At 29.2% G+C, this 25,866-nt stretch overlaps 1 protein-coding gene across 2 annotated transcripts in view; it reads right to left on the reverse strand.

Moving 5' to 3' along the window:
• Positions 1–25,843, reverse strand: part of LOC107445260 (chloride channel protein 3) — an 83,513-nt gene extending 57,670 nt beyond the window's left edge. The window contains exons 1-3 of one of the 2 annotated variants that reach the window (XM_021144637.3): positions 25,680–25,840; positions 23,766–23,977; positions 1,525–1,611 (exon numbers count right to left, since the gene is read on the reverse strand). In XM_021144637.3, coding sequence (XP_021000296.1) covers positions 1,525–1,611; positions 23,766–23,964 — 286 coding nt within the window. In that variant the 5' untranslated portion in view covers positions 23,965–23,977; positions 25,680–25,840. Of the gene's footprint in view, positions 1–1,524; positions 1,612–23,765; positions 23,978–25,679 lie in introns of both variants that reach the window. The other variant, XM_021144638.3, reaches the window with a different exon arrangement.
• Between the last annotated feature and the right edge of the window lie 23 nt (positions 25,844–25,866).

Here is a 25,866-nt window from a genome sequence, read left to right on the forward strand (position 1 = left end):
TAAAATTATAAAGTATGTTTTAATTGAATGAACCAGTTGTTTTAATTAAAGCATGTTTTCATTTGAGTATACCTGATAGTGTATAATTATGAGTCAATGTCTTTTAAACAATGCCTGTTGCACTTACTTTCATTGCTAAATTTTTCTTTAAGTCAAATATTTTAAGTTTTGCTACTTGGTTTTAATTTGAGGATGGGAATTTTTTCACCAATGATTTCTAATTTTCCATAAGCTCATCTAGATTTAAGATTTTAAATTATTTGATGTGCTGAGTTAATAGTGTCATAAGCAATAAGAATATTAACTGTAACAGATTATTGGTAATTCATTAAATACATGAAGAAAAATGGCAAATACAATATTGACTTTCAACCTTTGCTCTCCACTAAGCTGGCTACTGAGTGGATATTTTAATGTAGTGGAGCATCCATGACCAATCTTTTGTCAAATACCAAAACAAATTGTTTTGTTTATAACAAACAATTTGTTTGTTATAACAACAAATTGTTTGATGTTAACAATTCTAAACCGTTCTAACAGTTCTAAATAGAACTCTGAATCATCAACATGCAGATGTTTTTGTTACACTGACAGCAAAAGGAAAGATTTGGGTTTTGCTACACTTCGAGCAATAGAAGCTCTAGAAAATGTTTTGGTTTGCATAAAATGCACTACCTTTTGATATTCCTAAGATGTTAGACATATCTTGCAACTTTCTGTTACAGTTGTCCAAAACAATTTTGGGCAGTTTTATTTTAATGCTTTTAGTTTCATTTTATTTCGATTTCCCTAATGTTATTTATCAGCCGTGTTGATATGGCCCATAAAACTATTCTGCCAATAAAAAATTGCTTAATCAACACACAAAAAAGCCTACTACACTAAAGGAACCCAAACAAAATGAAAGAGCACTGTGTTTAGTTAAGAAACACTGCATTATGGAAGAATAATATCAAATATGGGAAGACTGTAAAAATGGAACAGACAAAAATCTAAAACTGATGTTTGTCTTATTTGCAATGTTTAACAATGGTAATACCATTTCTGGATATTGCATAACACTCTCTATTGAAAAGCAACCAGATTTGTAGCAGATAAACCAATTATATTTTTTGGGATGCACACTGTTTCCTCTTTGAATACCAGTTAAATAGTGTAGGTGTGATTCCTTTTTTCATAGCCTCTAATTTTTATCAATACAAAAAAAAATAATAATAAATAAAAAAAATAACATCACCAAGCTTTACACAAAATTTAATATAGAAGCATTGCATTCCTGTTATTCAAAAATAATGCAAGTGCTCACTTACCCACCTTAGTCAATAGGAGTAAATTAACAAATGACAGGTTTTTTAAAAAGAAAACATTTCAAAAAAGGTTGTCCAACTTTATACGCCTCCAGCTTCATTATTTTTAGGCACAAAAAATTATAGATTAATATTTTTTAACCGACCAAGAATACTGATTTTTTGCCTTCAATTCTTTGACCTGTCTTTAGGTCTTTACAAAAGCGAAATCATTTACCTTGATTAATTGAACATTCATTATCAGAATCACTACAAGAATCTGGGAGGTCTGTCAGAGGAAAATATTTCTGTTGACCAGGTACACCTACAGGTATATGGAAATAAATGAGAAGAACTAATACAAAAATTCATGCATAAAGAAAAAAAAAGGGGGGGGAGATTTTAAAGAAAGAGAGACAACCAAACATACATGCACACAAAAAAAAAGAACATAAGGTAGTCTACAATTTCCACGAAATTTTTAAAATCTCAACAACTAAATATAGGGATATGGAAGCATTTTATTTACAAAGTACGGACTTAATTTTTTAGCATACATCATTTTGAGATTGTTTTGAATAAAATTGCATAATAATTATAATGGCTTGTAAAAAATATTCTTCTTCTGAAACAAAACAGAAGTTTAGCAAAAAACTTGCAAAATAATTAACTAAGAAAAATTTAACTGAAGCTTATAAATTAAACATTACACAAACATTAATAACTTGTAGAAAATTTAAAATCCTTTTAAGTAAAGAAAAAGTTAAATAGTTATTATCAGCAACAATGGATGACTCCCTGAGAGCAAAAGAATGCCATAAAGAGTGATAAAGCTTTACTCTAATAATTATAGGCGTTATAACAAGGTCACACATTGAAAATGCTTGACTCTGAGCAATCTGAGGGAATCAAGGTATTCCAGATAGCTGAATGCCAAAAATTTAGGATTTCTATATTTTCCGAAATAAACATTCCACCATATTAAAAATGTAGATAAATAAAAGTTCATCAGAAAACCAGCTTATAAAACAAATTAATAAAGATAAATTAATATAGGAATAAGAATTGTTGATAAAAAAAATTTTAATAATAACTATAGGTAGAATAATAGCCATGACAATATAATAAAAATAAATTTTAAAAAACGAAAATTCGTTTGAAGAAAACACAAGAGAAAAGCAAAAAAAATTTTTTAATTCATACCATCAGTACTTTAAGGAAATTTGATTGACAATGAAGTAAAACATTTTTTTTAGTAAGGTGTATTCATAATTGTATTACACATTAATATCCATAGCTCTTGTTGACCACTTGCAACATTAAACTTTACATTCATTCCACTTTATTTTCATTAGTCCTGTTTAAATAAGCAAAAATCAGAACACCATTAAATAAATTCTTTTTTTTTTTCATTATTAATTTCTGAGGTTTTTCTTTTTATAAATTATTATTATTTTATTTATAGATTCATTTTAGTTGATTTATTTTGCATGCTTTGAGTAAACAACAGTTCTTTTTTTCTGAAAGTGAATCATTTTTAAAGACTGCTACTTCTTTAATACAGGATAGATGGAACTCAAAGAAAGAAGAGCAAAATTAAAATGAAACAAATAAGCTAAAATAAACATTCAGATTATTCTGTATCTCATACAAATTAATATAAGCTTCAATTTTACTTACTGAAATCAATGATTGGTATAATTTTTTTTAGAGGGAAGAGAAAATGATTTCACATTTGGAAAACTTGTTCTTCCCTAGAGTAAATTCTCTAGGAGAAAAATTTTTTTTTATTTCTTTACTTTATCAAAGATTTTAAATAATCCACAAATTTTCTTAAATTAAACATTTTTGCTACAAATATAACAAAAACAAAATATTTGTAATTTTTTTATCTGCAAAAATGAAAAGTTGGTACAAAAATTTCAAAAAAGGAGAACATTTTAGATAAGGTTGAATAATTCAGTATGGTGTTTCCATACCTTCATTATACTCCAATCATTTCCCACAACTGCCAAGTATTATTGGAATGAAATATCTCAGTAATGTATTGAACTCTGGTCAAAAACCTAATGTAGCATAGTTAAAGGACATCAAACAAATCCTTAAGTAGCAGGGCTAGGAAAGATCAAATGGAACAGACCTCTCAGTCATATGAAATAATGATATCAAAACTAATGGATATTAATAATTTAAAAGTTACAAGTAGAGTTCCATAAATCGTATGAAAAAAATTTTAAATTGTGGGACAATGATATGGAAATGTCTTAAAAATACCTTTACAGGTTAGGGACAAACTAGGAAAGGAGTGAAAATTAAAAAGAAAGGAAAAAAAAACAAGATAAATATCCTTCTTGTTTAAATAAAATTGTTCAATAGAGGCAGTACAGATTCTAAAGAAGTTATCTTTTATTAATACTCAACATCACAGTGATTATAAAAGAAAGTGAAGTTATACAAAAGATAACCATTTCTTCAAACTTTGTCTTTGTTTCATAAAAATTTAGCAGTAACAGGACTTAAGTCTTTCACCGTTCACCAAATTAGAGAGCTAAGAGAGCACTTGCCTTGCTTCACTTATAAAATCTGGAAATCTTTCTGAGATTACCAAAGAATTTCAGAAAAATCCAGGTTAAAACAGTTTTTAATATATTCTGTATATGCAGCATACTTGAGATTTAAAGACAGATTATTCAATCCTGAAATATATTTAAATACACAGTAGTCATCAAAATTTCAGTATTTTAGTTTGTCATTTATTCTGGATCAAAACATTTATCAGCTTCCATAAAGTTTAATGCTGATTGACAACAGTTAATGACAAATTTATCTGGTAAATGAAATCCTGTTGCAGAGAAAAAAATAATGCAGACATTTGGCAATAATGTTCAAATTTGGAGATTATGAGATTTTCCACATTTTTGTACAATTATTCTTTTTATTCTAAAAAACCCTTATAATTTCAAAACTATTAGCTCGTCGTGTTGGATTGGTCTCGATTAATTCAGCAGAAAAAATACATAGGTAGCAATATAACATTTGTCTAAACAGCAATGTCAGATGTGCATAAATCAAAATTTTTATATCTAAAACTCTTATTACTTCTAAACTATTAATTTTAAAAACTTGGTTTTGGCCTCATTCAATTATTAGTAAAAAAAAATACTTAACTATAAATCACTAGTCCAAATAATATATATGAAATATTCGGTGTATCCACGCCAATATTTTCTAGTTAATAACGTAAAAGCAGCATGATTAATGAGTCCATGTTGTGCATAATCTTTTTTATTTTACTAAACGATGGTGAAATAGCAGTTTAACCCCTCTCCAGACGGAGATGAGGGGAGACCCATATCCCGTCTAAGCTGACGGATTTTATTTTAGCATGATAAACAACAGAAAAGCCACGCAAAAACATTCGGTCCTGCATTTTATAGGATGATTACAAGTTGTAAAGCGGCCAGTCATTATTGCCTTTTTCTGTATTCTTACGCCTCATCAATTTATTTATTGCTCATAGCAAATTGTTTAATCTTTCCTTATATGGAAGTGAAAGATCTTAAAATAACTTCTCTTTTGAAGTATAAATCTAATTATTATTCATTGGCATGTTTTTAGCCTTGAAGTCCCAAAATAGAATTTCTACCCTTATCCTTCACTAAAGATATTTTATGAAAAGGAATGAAGTTTTAATGCTTTTATTAATACAAAAGTATTTAATTTTTGTATTACATATATATATATATATATGTAACATAAAAAGCTTCTATTAATCTTTTTGTGTTAGATTCTTTGTTACAAAACTTCATCCTAATTAGTTATTCTAATCGAAGTACTTTCTCACACTTTTAAAAGCCACATCCTGTTCTTAAATCTATTTTTGGCTCAAGTATGCATTTAATTAAAAGCAGGACATAATTCCCTTTGCTCTCTGTGGGAAATGCTCGATCTATTTCATGAACCAATAGCAACTACTAAGATTTTCCTCTTTCCCTAAATGAAAACATTTTAAGGATTTTACTTTGCAAGATTTTCCCTAACATACAACCTAGGAGCGCAACTTTTTGTGTTCACTTTTTACACTTTCTCATGACTGCTCAGTCTAATAATTAATAAATAAATTTTGTACCCTCCTTCCCGGCCTAAGACCTGTTTTANTATATATATATATAATATAAAAAGCCAACAAGTGACAAAAATGCGCTAAAAGTGGTCGAAAAGAAAAAAGAAGTTAAACAATTGGTACATGCGCATAACAAATTAGCTTCTTAATTTCTTACCAAATCCTACAAAAAAAAAAATGGAGCAAAAAAGAAGCTTCTAAAATTGAAGATAAATATGAATAAAAAAAACAATAATTTTATAATCCAATTATGACCATAACATTAACCTGATATTCTATTAGCAACTTCAATTAAAAAATAAAATTATTAAAAATAATTTAAAGGTTCCACCTTTACTTTTCATACTAAAAATAAGCCACTTTTAAGACTTTTAATAAAACATTATAAAAACTAAATATTAATTTAATACATTAACATCATCAAAGTATGATGTCTTTTTAGTTTAGTTAAACTCATAAGAACAATACTATATAAAAAAATTCAATATTTTAATCTAATTTTAAATTATTAAAAAAAAGGGTTTTAAATTTGTTTAAATAAACCTAGTCTTATTTTTGAAGTGTCAGCAATTAAAATATCAGTGTATGCTCTGCATGCATGTTAGTATTTAGAGTTACAATTCTTGCAGACTTGTTTTTAATTCATCATCAATTTTCAATCTTAATAGTTTGATTACTTATCTAGCATTAAATAGAAATTAAATGATTGGGAAATGAATTTCGACATTTGAAAGAATTTTGCTTTAAAAAGAAAATAAAAACGTCCTAAGGACTATTAACCCTTTCGCGCCGACTGTCACCTGTACGTGCCAGCAAAAAACGCGCTCACATCCCGGCTTGCCAGCGTGCAAGAGCGTTTTCTCGTTCAGCCATTTTCACCCATTAGTGCCAGTGTCCTGGAACGTTTCAAAAAATAAAATTTTTGCCAGAAGATGGCGTTGTATGTCCATATGGTTTCAGATACATACAGATTTGACCTTCTACACAAAATGATAGTAGTATGACTCACATACATGTGGTTTTTAGGGGGAAGGAATGAAGGAGATAGGAATGTTTCCCAATGGCATGCTTTATGACGGCTCTTTCAATTCGCACTCGGTATTTGTTTACAGTAAGCAGGGTTTTTTTTTCACTACAGCATTGAGAATTTTGATTTGCGGTCCAGTTTTTAGTGGAATGTTTGTATTTTCAAATTTTTCATACGAAAAAAGAATTTTAAGTCATATATTTAGTTTTCAGATATATAATGTTAAACGTTATTAAATGGTAAGTACATAATGAAAATAAAATGTGTAAAATATATATTTAGACAAGAAATAACTTAAGTAAATAAAGTATCCATAGAAATATATATACAGTATATGCTACTTAAATACTCTACAGAGCATTATTAAACAATGCGTTGATATTTCCGTAATTTCAAGGATTAGGCTTAACAGCAAAAAACCCTCCAGCCCTGGACAGACACTCGCGAGAGAGACTGCCGGCCTCAGCGATAAGCGCGCCTTTGCGCTTCCCGTCGCAAAAGGGTTAATCTTATTATTTCTTAGGACTATTCTTAAGGCTATTAGAAATGGCAGTTTAAAATAATACTTTCTACAGGATTTACGCCATAGTGGGAAATTTCCACGCTCCAGCTCACCATTGGCAACTGAAGATTTTGTCTTGTAAAATGGTGGGTTTTAAATCTAACTATTACACACATTTTTTTCTCAGAATTTTCAAAATCTGGGAAAAATATCAGGATGCAACTTTAACAAACCTTCAAGACCACCAAATTCAAATTTAGCTTAAAGATTTACTCAGAATTTCTATAAATGGACCTCCTAACATATTTTGACACTGACAAATGGTATTTTAGTAATTAAAGTCAGCAGCACAAAAACATGTAGTGCTAAAAATATGGGATCATTTCTGAAATTTTTCTTATTTAAATTACTTTTAATGGAAGATATTGGAATCATTGAAACCTTATTTAAAATAAACATTTATTATTGCAATAAATATGTCTGCATTTTTCTACATTCTCTTATGGCTTTAGTTGCCAAAAAGTTCTTCATACAACATTTGTTAACATTTTAAAAATTGTTCTATTGAAACAGTTTTTTTTTTTTTTCTTAACTCCACGTGATTTCCCCATCGTTTTTTGGGCAATAATCAAGAATTTTTCAGCCCTAAATAATCGTCTTTTGGTCATTTCTTTATAGTTTCTTGAACTCCAATATATTTAATATGTTATTCAACAAGTGCATTTTGAACTTGAGGCTTTTGTAAAGCGTGAGATTTATGATGATTTCATCATAATATCATGTTGTTTGTAGTCATAGAAAACTATAAAAGCAAAAGGATTATTTATAAAAATTTCAAAATTATTCATAAAAAATTTTAATCTTAGTAAGCTAACTAAATAAAATGAAATCATAGAAAATATAAAATTTTTTACACCTCGATTGAGTATCGTAAAAAGATTTCAATTTAAAAATTTACAAATCTTATATGTATTGCACAAAACCTGCATTAACAGATATACTTAAAATACTACTTTTTACTGACGACAGCATACAGGGAAAGGGAAATAGTAACATCAACTGATAAACTGAGTAACAAGTGCTCAAAACTTGTTTTGCAACAGTTCGGAGGACAAAAGTTCTTATTTTGGAGCATCAAAGCCCTGTTTGTGAGCATGAAAAGTCTGTTTCTTTTAGCAGCACTACAGCAAAAATTTAAAACTTTCTTTCTCAAACACAAAATTCATCACACTATGCAAGAAGCAAATAAATTAGGCAAAAGTTTCATGAAAAATGATAATTGAAATCCAAAAAAATTCCATGAGTAAGTAATACACATTTTAAATAGTATAGGGCTGATTACTACAAGAAAAGTATTTTTCCAGAAATTTTAGCAAGGAAAAAGCGGATGTAGGAACATATAAATTTCTTGATTGTGGAGAATTGAATTAAGAAATTTAATTAAATTATGAAAATTGTAAATTCCAACTTTTATAAATGAGAAATTTATATATTCCTTTTTAACAAAATGTCAAGAACATTTTAAGGAAAAATTTAATAAAAAACACTAAAATAAGAATTCTTCATATTATTTCAAGCAATAAAAAATACAGAGAATAAAAAATTATATATACAGAGAGAGACAACTTTAGTACAACCCCACCCTTATGGACATAAAATTTGCAGACTTTGAATGCATATAACTTAAGTAAAATCATCAAATACGTTTAATATTTTTTTTTAGGGATAACTCCTAGGGTCTTCTGCACTCGTTGTGAAACTTTTCTTACCTCCATTAATGTGAAATTTTTAAAAAAAATAAAAACTGACTGACACGGTCCAAACACCTGCAATTGTTAAAATTGCACATGAATTATAAAAAAAAATTTATTACAAAATATTTTTATATATATTCAGGAGTTTATGACGCTTTTGAAAACATTCTAGTTTTAAAGATTGTGACTTTTAATAATTAAGAAAACAAGGAAATTAATTTGTTACAGACAAAACATGTTGAGTTTTTTACTAATTGTGAATTATGTATGCAGATTAAAATATACAGTAAGTTCCTACAAATAAACTTGGAATGAAGACTGTGACACATCAATAATATTACAGATGAAAATTGATAAGCATGATATAACACATAAGCAAGACACATGTCATAGCACAAACTCTACCTCTACAGAAGCCTATCTTTATATGGCAATAAATTTCAGAAAAACATAGTAAGAGCAAAGATTTTGATAAAGTCTCGGCCATTGAAACATCAAGATTTGGTGTCATTGACCAATTACAATCTATTGATCATCCTGCATACATTTACAGCACCGGTCAAAAGTTTAGACTCACTTGTATATTTTTCAAAACTTTCAAAAATAATTATATATTTCTGGCTTAAATATGTAATTTATCAAACATGAACATCAACTAACTTCACAAAAAACTATTTCCATTTAAAACTGTCCATTATTTTTTCATTTTGAATCTATTCTGTAGTTGATTACAAAATGAATGGAAGCGCATGTAAATACTCGTTCTAAAAACATTTTAATTTATTTAAAAAATTTCATTAATTTTTAGTTCATAAGCAATTTACTTTTCATCTTCTTTTGTAAGGTTCATTATAAGTTAATTTCATGTACATAACACACTTAAAATATTAATATAATAGCCTTAATTTGCTAGAATAACTTGGACATATTAAAAACAAAAGTTAACATTTTTTATGGAATTTATTACAGAAATATGGGTCAAATGCCAGATATAAGTGTCGAAACACATGCAGTTATTATTGCACTTCATGGAGAAAGATATTTAAGTAGACAAATTGCCCTTAAATACTAGTGTTTTACAGACCACTGTAGTCAGAACTTTGCAAAGGGAGAAAGAAACTGACCAAAATAAGAACCACCAACAATCAGGGAGACCTAGAATAATGTCCTAACGTGAGGATAAGTTTATCGGCTTTTAAAGTGAGCAGAAGTGGTCTCGAACAACACCAGAAATCTGCGAGAAATTGAATGCTACTAGGCAGAAAACTGTGTCAGTAACTACTGTACAACATTGACTTCATGACTATGGTTTAAAAGGTTGTGCAGCTGCTAGAAAACCTATTTTGAAAAAACAAAACATTGTTGAACAACTGCAATGAGTTAAAAAACATGTTAATTGGTCTTTAGACAGTGGTCAAACGCTTTTTTACTGATGCATCAAAATTTGAGTTGTTTCGAAGAAAAAGGAGGCAGTATGTTCGTCGTTTAGCAGGTGAACATATGACAAATCAATATTTACTACAAACTTTTAAGCGTGGTGGAGGTTCAGTCACAGTATGGGGATGTTTTACCAGTGATAAAGTTGGAGATCTTGTAAGAATATAGGGAAATATAGATAAAAAATATTATCACAGAAGATTGCAGCGTTACGCTTTTCCACGTACACAGAGAATCGTTGGTCAAGGATTTGTTTCTCAGCAAGATAACGATCTGAAACATTCATCGAAATTGTGTCGAAACTACATTGCTTCAAAAGAAAAGTACTGAAATACATGCGTAAGCGCAATTGTAAATTATGAATGGCAACAGCGATTATCTAGTTCCAGGGACTAATATAGGGGATAAGGACATTTAACTTTTCCCGGGGGTTTTTAGAAAAGCAACACGCTTTTGACAGACCAGTTTTACGCACAAAAAGTGGCGTTCGCGACGTCCTAGGGATTATTTTCTGACAACCCCGCCGTACCTTAGCATTGCGCGTAATCAGTGTTGATCATTAAAAAGCAATTTAATTTAAATTCTAAAATTTTTTCATTTCCGTAAACCAGTATATTATTTTGTATATTGCTTTAAGATGTCCATTCATTACTCATAATTTATTTGCTTGTTTATTGCAGTTTTAAAACTAGAAATCATTCAGATTACGAGCAATTATATACTATAGTTTCGGTTTTGTTTAGTTTTGGTTTTCAGAACTTGGGTTAATTAAAACCGAAGGAAAGATATTTGCTTATTCAACCATAGTTATTAGTTTGAAGCGCATGGTTCTATTATAACTGAAGTATAGATGCTTACATTAGCATTTTTTTATATTTAAAAATATGACTTAACAGAATGAGTTCAAAACTGAAATCCTTTGAATTTTATATGTTTACTATTATTGTTTTAAAATCGTTATAATTAAAAATGCACATTAATGACACATTTATTTATAGCAAAATATAAGCCATGCAGCCGTAAATTTTTTAAAATTTCCAATGAGAATTAAAAATAAAAATCTTTTTCATGAAAATAATTATTCGCAGCATTTTTATTAGGAATTTGATTGTATCCGATTTCCGATCTTTATTAATGCCTTTGCACGAATAATTATTCAAATTATTATAATATATATATATATATCTTTATCAAAATCTCCCAATTCATTTCTTAATGTCCACGTAAGACTATCTACCTTGCTAATTAATTGCCCACAATCAAATGCTCTTCATTTTGTTTTGATTTAACAAGGAATAAAGATAAAATAACTCATAATTTATGTAAATATTGAAACATTGCTGCCTTTATGAATGTTTTTTTTAAAGAAAACAATCATATTTTGCGTTACACGTAAAGGGAAACCACGAAAATATCATTCAGATTGCTTGACGCTTAAAGAGTTCCAGCGAAATGCTCAGTAATCGTAATGAATTTTTTTTATATAATAAATCATTTTTTTAGCGTATTTGACAGACAGTCAATTATTTCGGTGATTAGCGAGATGCTCTTCATATTTGATGTAATTTTAAACTCATTCCAAAAATCAATGTAGCATGCAATTTAAATATCGGCTTAAAACAATGTTTATAAAAGTTATTAAAATAATTTAGTTTAACCAAGATTAAGTTGAAATTAAAGTAATCAAATGTTGCGTTAAATGCAAAGGAAAACCACGAAAAATTCTTTTAGATAACTGAACAATAATAAGATTACAGCTAAATGGTCATTATCGCAATGAATTATTTTTTTAACCATTAATTTTTTTATCATCCTTGACAAACAATTTGTCATCTTAGTGGATGTTGTAAAACACTTTCTTATATTTTTAACTTTTAGCACGACCCATATATCAAAGTACCTTGTAATTGAAATAGAGGAGTAAAATCATATTTTGAAAGACTTTTTGAATGAAAATAATTAGAATTTCCATTACACACAAATGAAAACCAAGAAAACGTTTTACTAGCAAACTAATTGCACGCTAACAGGCAATAATGAGACTATATCTCAGTAATTATTATCATTTTCCAATTTCTTGTGCTTTATATGAAATTTAATGTTTTGACTAGCTTGGAATGTTTACTAAAATGTTCTATATTTTATTTATTTATTAATTTTTTGTGAATACATGAATTGTGTTTTATTTTATTTGAAATATTTGAATTTCAGAATGATATAAAGAATTAAATTTTAATAGCATATTAGTTTTTTTTTTAAGTTCAAAATTTACAAATTATAAATCTTCAAAAAAATCTGAAAAAAATTTTGTCATAAAATTTGCGAATTTCAGATTTTTCTGGAAAAAGAGACTGAATGTTATCAATTATTATTAATCATTACAACTTATAAAAATCAAATAAAAAAAGAACAAATTATGTACAGCTGCAATAAACAAGCACCGCAGTTCACTAGAGGGCGTGGATATAGAGTACAAACTAGTTACTAGACCAGTGATGTCAACGTTCACCGTGACGTCCGTTTGGTCGAGTGATTGATCTTTCTGCCTTTATATCTATACTAGTTCGAATGAAAGCTCATTGGCCACCGTAAGCACATATATTTTGAAAAATGAAGAATGGCAACAGCAGTTATGTTTTAGTTTAAGTTTCGTTTTTGTGATGTAAACATTATTATTTTGTAGAATGTAGATACGAAATGTACGTGAATGTTGCAAGTTACGAGTGTACTTATAATATCAATAAATATTGTTTTTGTTTTCCATAAAGACTTTATTAATGTTAATTCAACAATATACGAAGCCAACAAAATAAGAAGTGGGATTCATTTTAAACGTTTTACATCGCCAGAAAGTTTAACCTAATCGAAAGTTTTTTTTTATTTCATTCCCATAACAAACTTCAATGACTAAAGTGATTTTAGCTAAATGACAAATATAAATGTCTTAGCTCATAAAACTAAGTGTACAAAATGGCTATTTTCATTAATGTAAGGAAATGCGATTTAAAAATATTAGCTGAAGAACTGGGTGAAGATGTTAATGATACACATAAAATAAGCGATTTAAAGAGGATAATTTTGGCAAGCAAAGAATATGAGGAAGATATTGTCAAAGAATAGTTGAAAACTATAATAAATAAAATCAAGGAAAAGAAAGAAGAATGTAAACGGCAAGAAGAAATTGAAGAACGTAAACGCCACGAAGAAATTGAAGAACGTAAACGCCACGAAGAAATTGAAAAACGCAAACGACAATACGAGGAGAATCAGAGAATAGGTCAGCTAATTCCGTCACCAATCAAAATCAAGATTAGAGCTTCATCATTTGATTCAAAAATTTAACCCTGATGAAAATGATATCAGTTTATATTTAATTATGTTTGAACGTTTGGCTAAACAGGCAGATATAATCAAAAATTACTGGGTTACGCACTTGCTTGGCTTACTTCCTTACGACGTAGCTCAATTAACTGCCAGAGAAACAAAAGAAATTGCAAGCGATTATAAAGAAGTTAAGCAGATTTTATTAAAGCGGTTTAAATTAACACCTGAAAAATTTCGCCAAAAGTTTTTCATGCATAATAAAAATGTAGGAAGTACATGGAAAAATTCTGCCTACGAATTAAAGAGTTTTTTTAACGAACGGATAAATGGAGTAGATAGTTTTGAAAAGTTGAGAGATCTTATTATAGCGGATCAGATAAAACATAAAGTGTCGCAAGAAGTAAAAGATCATGTTATTGGTGATTGGTCTAGGTTCATTAATCCAGATGATTTAGTAGAAAAACTGGATGATTATGATATTTTGAGATCTACTTTTAAGAATAAACAACCGCGTAAGGAAGGATTTTTCGACAAATGGAGCTTCATTAAAGATGATACAATTGCTACGTACAGCGAAAAGAAATAATTGTACCGTAATACACATAATGAAAGAGGTGAGCCAAAATGCTTCAACTGTAACAATTTTGGACATATTTCTAAGGACTGCCCGTCACCAAAACCAGTTATAATATGTCGAAAATGCAATAGAACAATTCACATAGCCAAAAATTGTTTTTCTAAAGCTAAAGGTTGTTCTAAAGCTAAAGGTGTTCAAGTGATAAAAGTTTATCTGTTAAGACCGAAGAGAGTGCTTCATGCTTGAAAAAGGCAAAACTTAATAATCATGACGAAGTACAGGCTTTAATTGATATCGACAGTTCTTGATGTCTTCTTAAGATGTCAGTTGCTCAGAAACTTGAACCTGCTATCAATGAATTGTATGGTTTTGGAAATCAAAAGGTTCCTGCAGTAACCGCTATTGCAAAGATTGAAGCTGATATTGAAGTGTATAATGTAAAAGGCAAAGGAATAAGTATTTATGTTGTTCCTGATAATGCGCAGCCAGTTGATCTAATTATCGGACGAACATGGCTTGACCTACCATACATCGCTTATGCCAGAATAGGAAAAAGATTTCATATTGGATATCGGGAGGTAGAACCATTTAATAATTTCTTAATCGAAGAAAAAGTAAATCGAATCCACTCTAAAGTTCTTGAGGCAACAGAATTACAGAAATATGGAGTCAATCTAATTAGATCAAAAGCAGAGGATATCGAAAATGGACTAATTATAATGGAGAATCCTTCCAAAGACATTGGTTGTTTACTGGAGGTTAAAAATGGAAAAACGAGCATTCCTTTGGCAAATATCGGACACAAAAATGTCGGGCTTTCAAGAGGTCAATGTGTTGGAAGGGCAAAAGTTGTTGATTTGTGCTCAGTAGTAGAATTTTAAAAAAATGTCTTAAGTTCATCTAGCTGTAATAGTTCTAAAGAAAGAACTCCTATTAAATTGAGCAATATGATAGTTGACTCTAATATTGATAATGAACAGAAGCAAGAATTGCTCCAACTATTGAATGAATATAGAGATTGTTTTGCCATGGACATTTCTGAGCTAGGGTGTACTAACTTAACAGAAATGGATGTTAGAGAAGTTGAAGGGTCAAAGCCCATTTGAATGAAACCATATAAAACGAATGCTCCTGAAAGAACAGCTATTAAAGAAATTGTAGGTGAATGGAAAGAAAATGGAATAGTATCCGAAACAAGATCACCATATGCAAGTCCTGCCATACTAGTGAAGAAGAAGACTGGTGAGAACCGACTAGTGGTTGACTACAGACGTCTTAACAGTCAAACTATAAAAGATAAGTTCCCATTGAATAAAATCGATGATTTATTGGAGCAATTAAGCGACTGCAATTATTTTACAACCTTAGACTTGGTCATGGTTATCTACAAATACCCCTAACCGAAAAAGCAAAACTAAAAACAGCGTTTATAACCCCAGATGAAACTGGACAGTTCGAGAGGATGATTTTTGGTTTAACTAATGCCCCAACAGATATTCAACGATTGGTGTACCATGCATTAGGCCCGTTGTACAACAATGGTATATTATGCTATTTGGATGACATACTTGTTACAGCAAAACCGTGGGGAGAAATGATACGGAAGTTAACTGAAGTATTTAAAGCATTACTCTCTGCAAATTTAACCTTGAAATTACAGATATGTGAGTTTGGAAAGAAAGAAGTGGAGTATCTAGGATTTATTGTAAATAATAACGGAATGAAACCTGGATCAAGAAAAGTAGAAGCTATAGCTACGTTTCCTCAACCTAAAAATGTACACGATGTAAGACGATTTCTTGGATTAACAAGTTTCTTTATAAGATTCATTCCAAACTATGCCATTAAAGCTCTATACTTAAGGCAGCTGACGAAAAAGAATGAACTTTTTAAATGGGAAAAAGACCAAGAAGAAGCTTCTGAAACGTTTAAACATGAGTTAACGAATCAACCAATTTTGGCTCTTTATAATCCTGAAGCAAAAACTGAAGTTCACACTGATGCATTCGCAGATGGTTTAGCTGGTATGTTGCTTCAGCATGGAAGCAATAACAAATGGTATTTAGTTTACTGTGTGAGTAAAAAGACGACAGAGATGGAAAATAAATATCATTCGAGTAAGCTGGAATTAATGGCAATTGTATGGACACTTGAACGACTTAGACAATTTTTGTTGGGCATCAGTTTTACTGTAGTTACGGACTGTCAAGCTTTAATTTATATGAATGCTAAGAAATCAAATAACTCACAAATTGCACGTTGGAGTCTCCTCATTCAGGAATTTGATTTTGAAATTCGTCATAGGCCGGGTACTAAAATGTCTCACATCGATGCAATCAGTAGGGCTCCAGTTTTGAACCCTTCAGATAGCCTGGGTTCTTTGATAGAAAATAAGTTGGAAGTTTGTTTAACATTGAGTGTCGAAGATCAAGTACTTATGATACAGCATACAGATAATACTTTGAAGGAATTGATTACGATTCTCAAGAAGGGTGTAGAAAACAGGACCAAAGAAGAAAAACAAAAGACCCAGAATTATGTTTTGAAAAAAACAGACTGTTTGCCATGGATGAGATTAGCCAAAAGGCAAAAAAGCTGAATTTCCACGATCGTAAATTTTACGCAAGCGCAACCCTTTAATAAAAAATTCCAGACAGTTTAAGGTAATAAATAATGTGTTGACATACAATTGTGTACTAATCTATTATTATATAAATGATTACATTGCTACTTAACATTTAGTGAAAATAAAAATTACCAATTGAAAAAATAAAGCTGGAAATTATATTTTTCTTCAGTTCACATAAGAGACAATTATTACTTGAAAAACTATCTGGTTTAGCAAATTAAAACTACTGAGAATATACATTAATATTTCATCTCCTTTAATAAATACTGTTATGTGATTTATGACAAATATATCAGTAATATTACTTTTTAAATTATATTGGGAAAAAAAACTTTAACAATGGACCGAATCATTATGTTCATATTATAGTATAATCTTACTAGAGCCCTTTGAAACATATCAATAACAGTGAAGTAGAAATATATAGTAACTCCTTAACATACAAAAATTGCCATTTTAGTTAATTACATGACAATCAGCAACTGTTTAGATAATTGTTTTTTATTTGATAAGAATTTTACCTTTTATAGCATAAATAACAGCAATTATAAATAAAATTTTGATAATGAGTTAATTAACTCCTTTTCCAAAAAATTTTTTTAATTAAATCCCTTTTTAAGTGATTGCTTTTGCTTGCTATATCTTTTATGTTTGCTATATTTAGTCGTTAGTCCATCTTCAAACATCTTGTGACAAATCCTATTTTTTCTTCTTTGCAAACACAGAATGTAAGTTATGAATATATTCCCTTCCAGTTTCTCTGATGTTGTAACACTTACATATACTAATAATCGTCATTAGTAAAACAGTCACCTTTATAGTAACTAATTAGAGAAAATAATTTACTTCTTACAAGAATCGTGATAATTGATCTTAAAATTGCATGAATATGAACAACAATTATGGATTTTGAAATCACATGAATATGAAACAAGATATACGATTTTGAAAATGAGGAAATACAAACTGGGATGTAGAATTTTTAAAACGCGTAAATAAAAATCACGATTCATAATTTTTAGATCGCGTAAATACGAATCATGATGCGAATTAGAATGCATAAATAAGAATTATGATGCATAATTTTTAGAATGCGTGAATGCCAATCCCAATGCCTTATTTTAAAATCACGTATAAATACGAAAATCAATGTTTGATATTATAAACCGCCTGAGCAAATCCAGACATTAAATTTAAACTTGCGTGAATACGAATCGCTATACAGGTTTTTAAAAAGGTGCAAATACGAATCACAATATCGGATTTTTAAATCTCGTAAATAAGAATCGCAAAGTACAATCGCGTGAATAAGAATCGTAACACGCAAATATGAAAAGCTATGTTTGATATTAATTGAGAATTGAGTATTAGCAGATTCCAGACTTGGGAGCCTCTAAAAGGCTTGTCAGAAGCAGCGTCGTTTGAACTACAAAAATCGCATCTATCTGGAGGGCGGGTAAAAAATTCGGAAAATCTCATCTGCTGCGAGTAAAAGGGGGAAAATGAGCTATAATAAGTAAAACGAAAAGAATGGCTTGCTAGCTACGTAGTTTGAATTTTCTGTTTCTCTTTGAAAATCGGTGAATTTTCTGAAAAAGCGGAATACTTATAAAAAAAAGTGACATTTTTAGAAAAATCTGAATTTTTGATTTTAAAAAAAAACTGTAATTCAAGAGATAAAAGTGAAAAAAGCGGATATCCGCTAAAAAGCGGAAAAATCTCATCCCTGTGTTTCGGGTCATTAATGAAGGTGAAAAGGAAAAACTTCTTTTTGTCATACCAAAAAGCATGAGGAAAAGCATGGTTGTAAAATTTCACGATCTTATGGGACACTTTGCTGTAGATAAGACTGTGTCTAAAATCAAGGAGTTGTATTGGTTTCCTGCTATGAAGAGATATGTTCGTCTCCATATATCGATGTGCTTCGAATGTTTAGTAAGCAAAGTTCTAGGTGGGAAGAAACAAGGCTTTCTCCATCCTATTCCGCCAGGAAAAAGACCATTTGCAATAGTGCATCTTGATCACTTAGGCCCCCTTATAACCAGTCTCAAAAGAAATAAAGAATTACTTGTTATTATTGATAACATGACAAGATTTGTACGTCTCTATTCTGTGAAAGACACGTCGCCAGAGAAAACTTTGAAATCAGTGAAGAATTTCATCGAAGATTTTGAATTACCGAATCGCTTCATATCGGATAGAGGTTTCTGTTTCACTTCACTGGATTTTCAGAGATATTGCAACAAAAATGGCATCTTGCACACATTGAATTCTACCTCCCATCCTCAAGCAAATGGAATGGTTGAGAGAACAAATCAAGCAATATTGTCCACCATAGTTACGCCTAGGACTGGACGATATTAGAAATTATATATCGTGATATATCGTCAGTTTTGCATCGCGATATAGCGATGTATCGCTTAAATTTTCAAAAAAGATTCATATACTTGTAAGGCACAGAAAGTCAGATTTCTAACAAAACTTCATACTCAGATTGATTTAAATCAATTTATAAATTTGAAGATATATATGTTTTGCTAAAGAAAGATATTAAATAAATTGACTAAGATGTACAAATCTTACTTAAAATATTTATTGAAAAAATGTGTGTAGATACAGAATGAAATATTTGCACTTCTTTATCGTTTATAAGGTATAAGCAGTCTTAATTTAAGTTAACCCCTAAAACACCCTTAATGAAAAAAAATATTGTTATTAAACAAAAGCTGATTTTAAAATTTCAAAATATATTTTAATTAAAATAAAAGTTAGATTGACTAAAAGCCGAAGTTTAAAATTAAAAATGTTCGAATTTTAAACTAAAAAGTAAACATAAGATTTGTAATAATTTCTTAAAATTTTCGTTCTCTGAAAGATTTCTCAGTTTAAAAATAAAAAGGGAATTTTATAAAGATATCTAGCTGAAATTATTGAAAGAAAATTTAAAAAATTAAAAAAAAAGTTTGTTAAGAAATTCATTATACACTTAAAACAAAGTGTTAAAAATATTTTTTTTTTTTAAAAAAGAAACTTTTTTTAACAAATCAATATTTGCTTGTACTATTATGCGTAAATAATTACAGAATTATTAAGTTCGATCGTAATGTTCAAATTCTTAATGAAGAAGTAAACACAAGTTTTGTTATATTTTCTAAAAATGATCACGCAAATAACAAAAGATTTCTTAGTTTAAAAATAAAAAAATAAATAAAAGTGAAATTTATCAATATATTTACCTAACAGCATAGGAACAAAATTTAAAAAATAAGTTCGTTAAAAAATTATTTGTATGCTTAAAACAAAGAGCTAAATAAATTTTAGAAAAAAAATGCTTCTTAAACACTATTTTTATTATTATTTCATATAAATAATTAAATTAAATTAAATAATGACCGAATTATGAACGAAAAACAAAGTAAGGCAAAGTTTCTTAATTAAATTCTTAAAAATAAAAACAAAAGAATTGTGATATTCGGTAATATATTTAGCTAATTAACTAATAATATAAAACGAAAATTAAAAAAAAATAATGATTTTACTCTCTAATAAAACGAAGTAGTAATTGATAAAAAAAAAAAAAAAAAAAAATGAATAAAATTCGCAAACTTTTCAAATTCTTTTGAACAAATAAAGTTTATTGACTTATGTCCAAAAAATAAGTTTTGTTTTAACTTTATTTCTAAAAATAAAAACAACTCAAGATTTATAAATTTAAAATCAGTAATAGAAGCCCATTAAATTATTAGAAGTTTTATCCGAAAGGTTTTTAATAAATTAAAAGAAAGTAAAAAAATAACCTAACAAATTTATTTACTTTGTAATTTAATTCCTTATGGGTGCCTTAAATTAGATTTCCGATAATTTTCACATTTAAAAATATAAAAAAAGTTTTGTCAGAAAATAAATAAAAAACTTACCTAATTAATGAAGAAACTTTTCTTTATAAATTCTTTTCAATAATAGATTGCGTTCAGAACAAGGTTACGACGGCGATCACGAAGTTAATCCCATTGAAAATAATCTACAAGAAACGATTTCAAATCGCGAAGGTGCGAAAACGAACATGTGATATAACGATATAAGGTCTCAAAAGTGATTCTGATTCTACCGCTCATCAGTCAAGGCCGTCTCAACATAACGAAACAATATCGTCTTCCACAGCGCGAGTTGGCATCGGAACGTAAGAGAATGTCCTTGCGTGTATCGCTATATCGTCTTCTTCACTCGACGGCTTAAATCAGATTTCTGATGTATCGCTTGGAATGAAAGTTGCTGTATCGGTTTACCGATGTAGGCGTTAAATCGATATGTCGCGATATATCGATTTATAGCCCAGTCCTAGTTACGTCTATCGAAAAAGCTGATCAAAAGGATTGGGACAGTAGGATTAAGGACGTCGAAAGAAACTTGACAACACCGTGAACTAAACTCTTGGGAAAACACCTTTTGAAATTCTTCATGGCTATATACCAAGATTTAAGGATGGTATTATAAGGTTGTTTGCTGATGAAGAGGTTGAAAAATGGAATGATCCAAGGAAGTTACAACTCAAAACAAGAGAAAAAATCGAAAAAGAGCAAGAGAAAGTTAAAGCACATTATGACAAAAAGAAATCTGGAACACTAGCGGTTGACAAGGACGAAATTGTTGTAGTCAGAGGACATCCAAGGACGACAGGGGAGTCAACGAAAACTCTATCACGGTATCGAGGACCTATGGTTGTCACAGAAGTACTTCATAGCGACACATATAGAATCTCTCAATTAGAGGCTAACGATGGCCTCCTATATGCCATAACGGCTCATGTCAGTCAATTAAAAGCTTGGAGAAGCTGGAATGAAGATAATGATAATTTCAGAGAAGGTTCTGCTAAAGAACCCAGAAGGCAAATGCCCAAACGAACTGCACATAGACCACTGCGTTATAATGATTTTATAAACTGTTAGAAACTCAATATTTCATATTATTAGTCCAGTTAATTTTATTGTAATGCATTTTAAAGGTTTAGTTCAATTGAGGTCAGGATGGTCGAATGTAGGTGCAATTATAAATTATGAATGGCAACAGCGATTATCTAGTTTGAATGTAAGCGCCTTGGCCACCGTAAGCCCATATATACTGTAAAAATGAAGAATGGAAACAGCGGTTATGTTTTAGTTTCAGTTTTGTTATGTAAACATTATTATTTTGTAGAATATAGATACGAAATGTACGTGAATGTAGTAAGTTATGAGTGTACTTATATTATCAATAAATATTGTTTTTGTTTTCTATAAAGACTTTATTAATGTTAATTCAACAACATATGAAGCCAACACATGAATTGGTCCGCTCAATCCTCAGATATTAATCCTATTGAGCTATTGTGGGATGAACTAAATATAATTGTTAGAAAAATGTGATGCACTAATCAAACCAAATTTTGGGAATCTTTACTTAGTTGCTGGAACCAGATCTCAACCAAAACATTGCAAAAACTAATAGAAAGAATGCCAAAAATGTGCACTGCTGTGATTAAAACTTTAGGAGTATATTTCGAAGAATCCAAGATTGATTGAAATTCATACGTAATACATAATATTATAGCATACCTTACAGCATAAGTGTATCTATATTCGTCAAAATAAAGTTAATTTGTTGTGATTTTCAGTTAAAAAAATTTGCTATTTGTTCATTTTTAAAAATTGAAGAGTGAGTCTATAATTTTGACCGGTACTGTATGTACAATTAAGTATAAAGTTGAGTTGAAAGTAAGTAGAATTGTCTCATAAGAGTGGTGATGTTAACAATCCCAATAAATGCAAAATATCGAATTTTTACAATGCCATACCATGACTCAACTAGATTTAAAATAAGCATAGTTTCGGGTGATTTTGGCATGATTATTGATTGTGTTTCCAACATTGTGAATATGGGTCACGAATATAAATCACGATGTGTGATTTTTAAATCATATGAAGACAAATCGGGCAGAGTCTTATGCAATTCTAGTAAATTACAATTGTCATTTGTAAATCATATTAATTTGAAGAGCCATGTTTAATTTTTAAATCCTGTGATAGTGGATTGCGACGTTTGATATTTTAAAATGCAGAAATAAGGATCTGAATGTATGAATTTTAAAACACGTGAATAGAAATCAAGATGTGTGATTTTCAAATCACAGGACAGCAAGGTCAATGTGGTGCCATGAAGCAGTAAGTTAATAAAAGAAGACAAACTAACCATTTGAAATTTTTAGTATAAAATAAAAAGCAAGTCATTTTTTTGTATAATGTTAAACAGCTAGCATAGTTTATAGCAGCACAACAGTCAAAGAAATAAAAAATCCAATTGGTGCTGAGTAAAAAAAAAATAGATGCACTTGTTGCTTGACAAAACGGAATGGAATAACTATTGTTCTTACTTTCTTACCATAAAAGATATTAGAGAGGGAAAAAAAAGCTTGTAAGTGAGATGCTTTAAAGATAAAATTCTACTAAAAAAAATAATAAATAAATAAATAAAAGACTTTCAGTGTAACATAAAAAGCTTAAATTAATCTTTTTATGTTATTCCTTTCTGTAAATACTTTTCTTTTATTATTTTAATCGAAACACTTTCTCACACTTTTAAATTTACATCCTGTCCTTAAATCTATTTTTGGCTCAAGCATGCATTAATTAAAAGTAAGAAATTTTTTCCCTTTACTCTTAGTGGGAATCGTGCGACCTATTTAATAAACCAATTAGAATTACTAAGATTTCCCTCTTTCCTTAAATTGAAACATTTTACGGATTTATTTTGCAAGATTTTCCCTAACATATAATCGAGGAGCACAATTTTTCGTGTCCACTTTCATAGCTGTTCTCTGTCCAATAATTAATAAATAAATTTTGTACTCTCCTTCCCTGCCTAAGACCTGCTTTAATCTCTCCACTCGGCAATGACGTTATATGTATAGATATATAATGCTTTTAAACACAGTTTTGAAATTTTATAAAATGAAGCCCATTTTTGCACAAAAAAAAACACAATTATATCCTAAGGATTTCAGAGGTTTTAATGTGCACCTGCAAGTAGTCATGAGCATGTCTATTGACACAAAAACAAAAAATATAACTTACCATGTGAGGTATGACTTTGTTCAAACTGATTTTCCATACTGCCTGCAGTTATATCAATCATTTCATCATCACTGCTCCCAGAGAGTGAATGAGTTTCAAAATTTGTACTGCTTGATACTTGATTTAGAAAACCATTTGACGATTTCTTTTTATGTTGATGGCAACTTTTTTTCCACCTAACTGATATTTCATTCTCCATAATATGAAAGCCACTAAAACAATATAAATATTTAAATATAATGATCAACTAACTAATGCAAAAGTATAATATTCTGTATTAAGTTATAAAATTGATAAATATTTAAAATAAAAATCAAATACCTTAATAGCAATAAACAGCTCATAAATATGCATTTTAAATGCTGTACATATTTAAAGCATCAATAATATTATATCAGTTCATGAGTTTAAAAAAAAAATTTAAAAAAAATTACTTTTATATAATTTTTTTAAAAAAATATTCTGATTCTAGTGGAATTTTTAAAAACATTTGAACACACATTGTACATTCTCAACAAAATAGCAAAAGTGAAAAACAAACAATAATTAATAAAATCACAATGTTTCGCATTTTTGCAACAAAAATTTTTCAATGTCACAAAAACTTTCAAAGTGCTAAATATGAAACAAGAGAATTCTGATTATTGAAAAAGACCTCTTTTATCGAAATACATTTCCATTATTTCAATAAATATTTTAGCTAGGTTTTTTTTTTCTATGATTAACGTCTATAACTAAATTCGCTTAGCTGAAATATAATGATTAAATATCCCATAAATTACGCTTTGAGTGGTCACCATTTTTTAAAAGACAAAAATAAGAAACAAAATTCCTTGTATTTTCCCAGTTTGCACAGTGATTGGGATAAACTACTGCCAATAAAAGTAAACATAATACTAAAAGAAATAAAAAAGATTAATCTAACTTTCTTTTCTTCATTTCTATTTATATAAATAAACTTAATAATATTTAGGTCTCATCAAATAAATTTTTTTTTTCTTTTTTTTTCCTCCCTTTTTAGTGCCACTTATTAGTCCTATTTAGCATCTTAGCAATTTTTGTGAAAATTTGAGGGACACTTAATCGATATTTTATTCAACTTTTAAAGGAATATTTACATGCCTTGTTTGACATGCAAGAGTAAAAAATGTGTGACCGATTATAAATTTTGCATGTCTCTGGCAATATAATCTACATACCTTATAAAAAGGTACAATGGAATTCTCTTTAGGGAAGATTTCAGTATCGTAATTGAATGCAGAATAAGTGCCAAGTCTTGGCAATTTCCCTACAGCATCCCACGAGAAATAAAAAGAAAAACATCATAGAAGGAGACAAGCTCAAAGGGTGTAACTTGTAGCCAAACATCTACTTGATTTATTTTTTTAAACTTGCAAGTTTGAAATCCATTTGTGCCTTGGTGATTGAACTTTACAGGAGAAGACTGACTGATTGACACTCCCAAGCAAACCTTTACAAATTTGAAGAAAAAAAATTTGTGAGTTCAAAAACCTTTTCGGGTTTTGACAATTGAAGATAGCGCTAACATGAACGGATACACAAATAACCCCACAAAAACGCTTATATTGCTTTTAATAACCTTTCTCAGAGTAATAAATTCATTCGTATTGTATGAAAAATGCCCTAAACATTTAATTTGAAGGTAGATAAAAAGTGACATATTGTTAAAAGCCGACAGATGCCTTTTTTAACTATTCAAATATTGCCATGTATTATGTTTTATCAGAACAGAAAGTAAAGTTTAAACTTTAGTAAATAATATGCACTACTGTAGATACAGCATGTTATTAAAAAGATAATAATTAAAATTTCACACACAATGACATGCAATTCTCAATTTATAATCCTTTATTTTTTAACTTTTGAAAAAATTACATAACCATAAATACATACCATCTTAAGAAATTCAGTATGTCGTTAAAAGGGTAATATTTAAAAATTTAGTAAATATTATTATATAGCTTTCAATTTATAAACATACAAATTATTTATTATGTAAATAAACGAAACGAATTCGTAAACACCCGTCAATTTAGTCAAAAAAATTTATTTCAATCGATATTTCGATTAGGATGAAATA

Source organism: Parasteatoda tepidariorum, chromosome X1 (assembly GCF_043381705.1).
Source record: "Parasteatoda tepidariorum isolate YZ-2023 chromosome X1, CAS_Ptep_4.0, whole genome shotgun sequence".
NCBI lineage: Eukaryota > Metazoa > Arthropoda > Arachnida > Araneae > Theridiidae > Parasteatoda > Parasteatoda tepidariorum.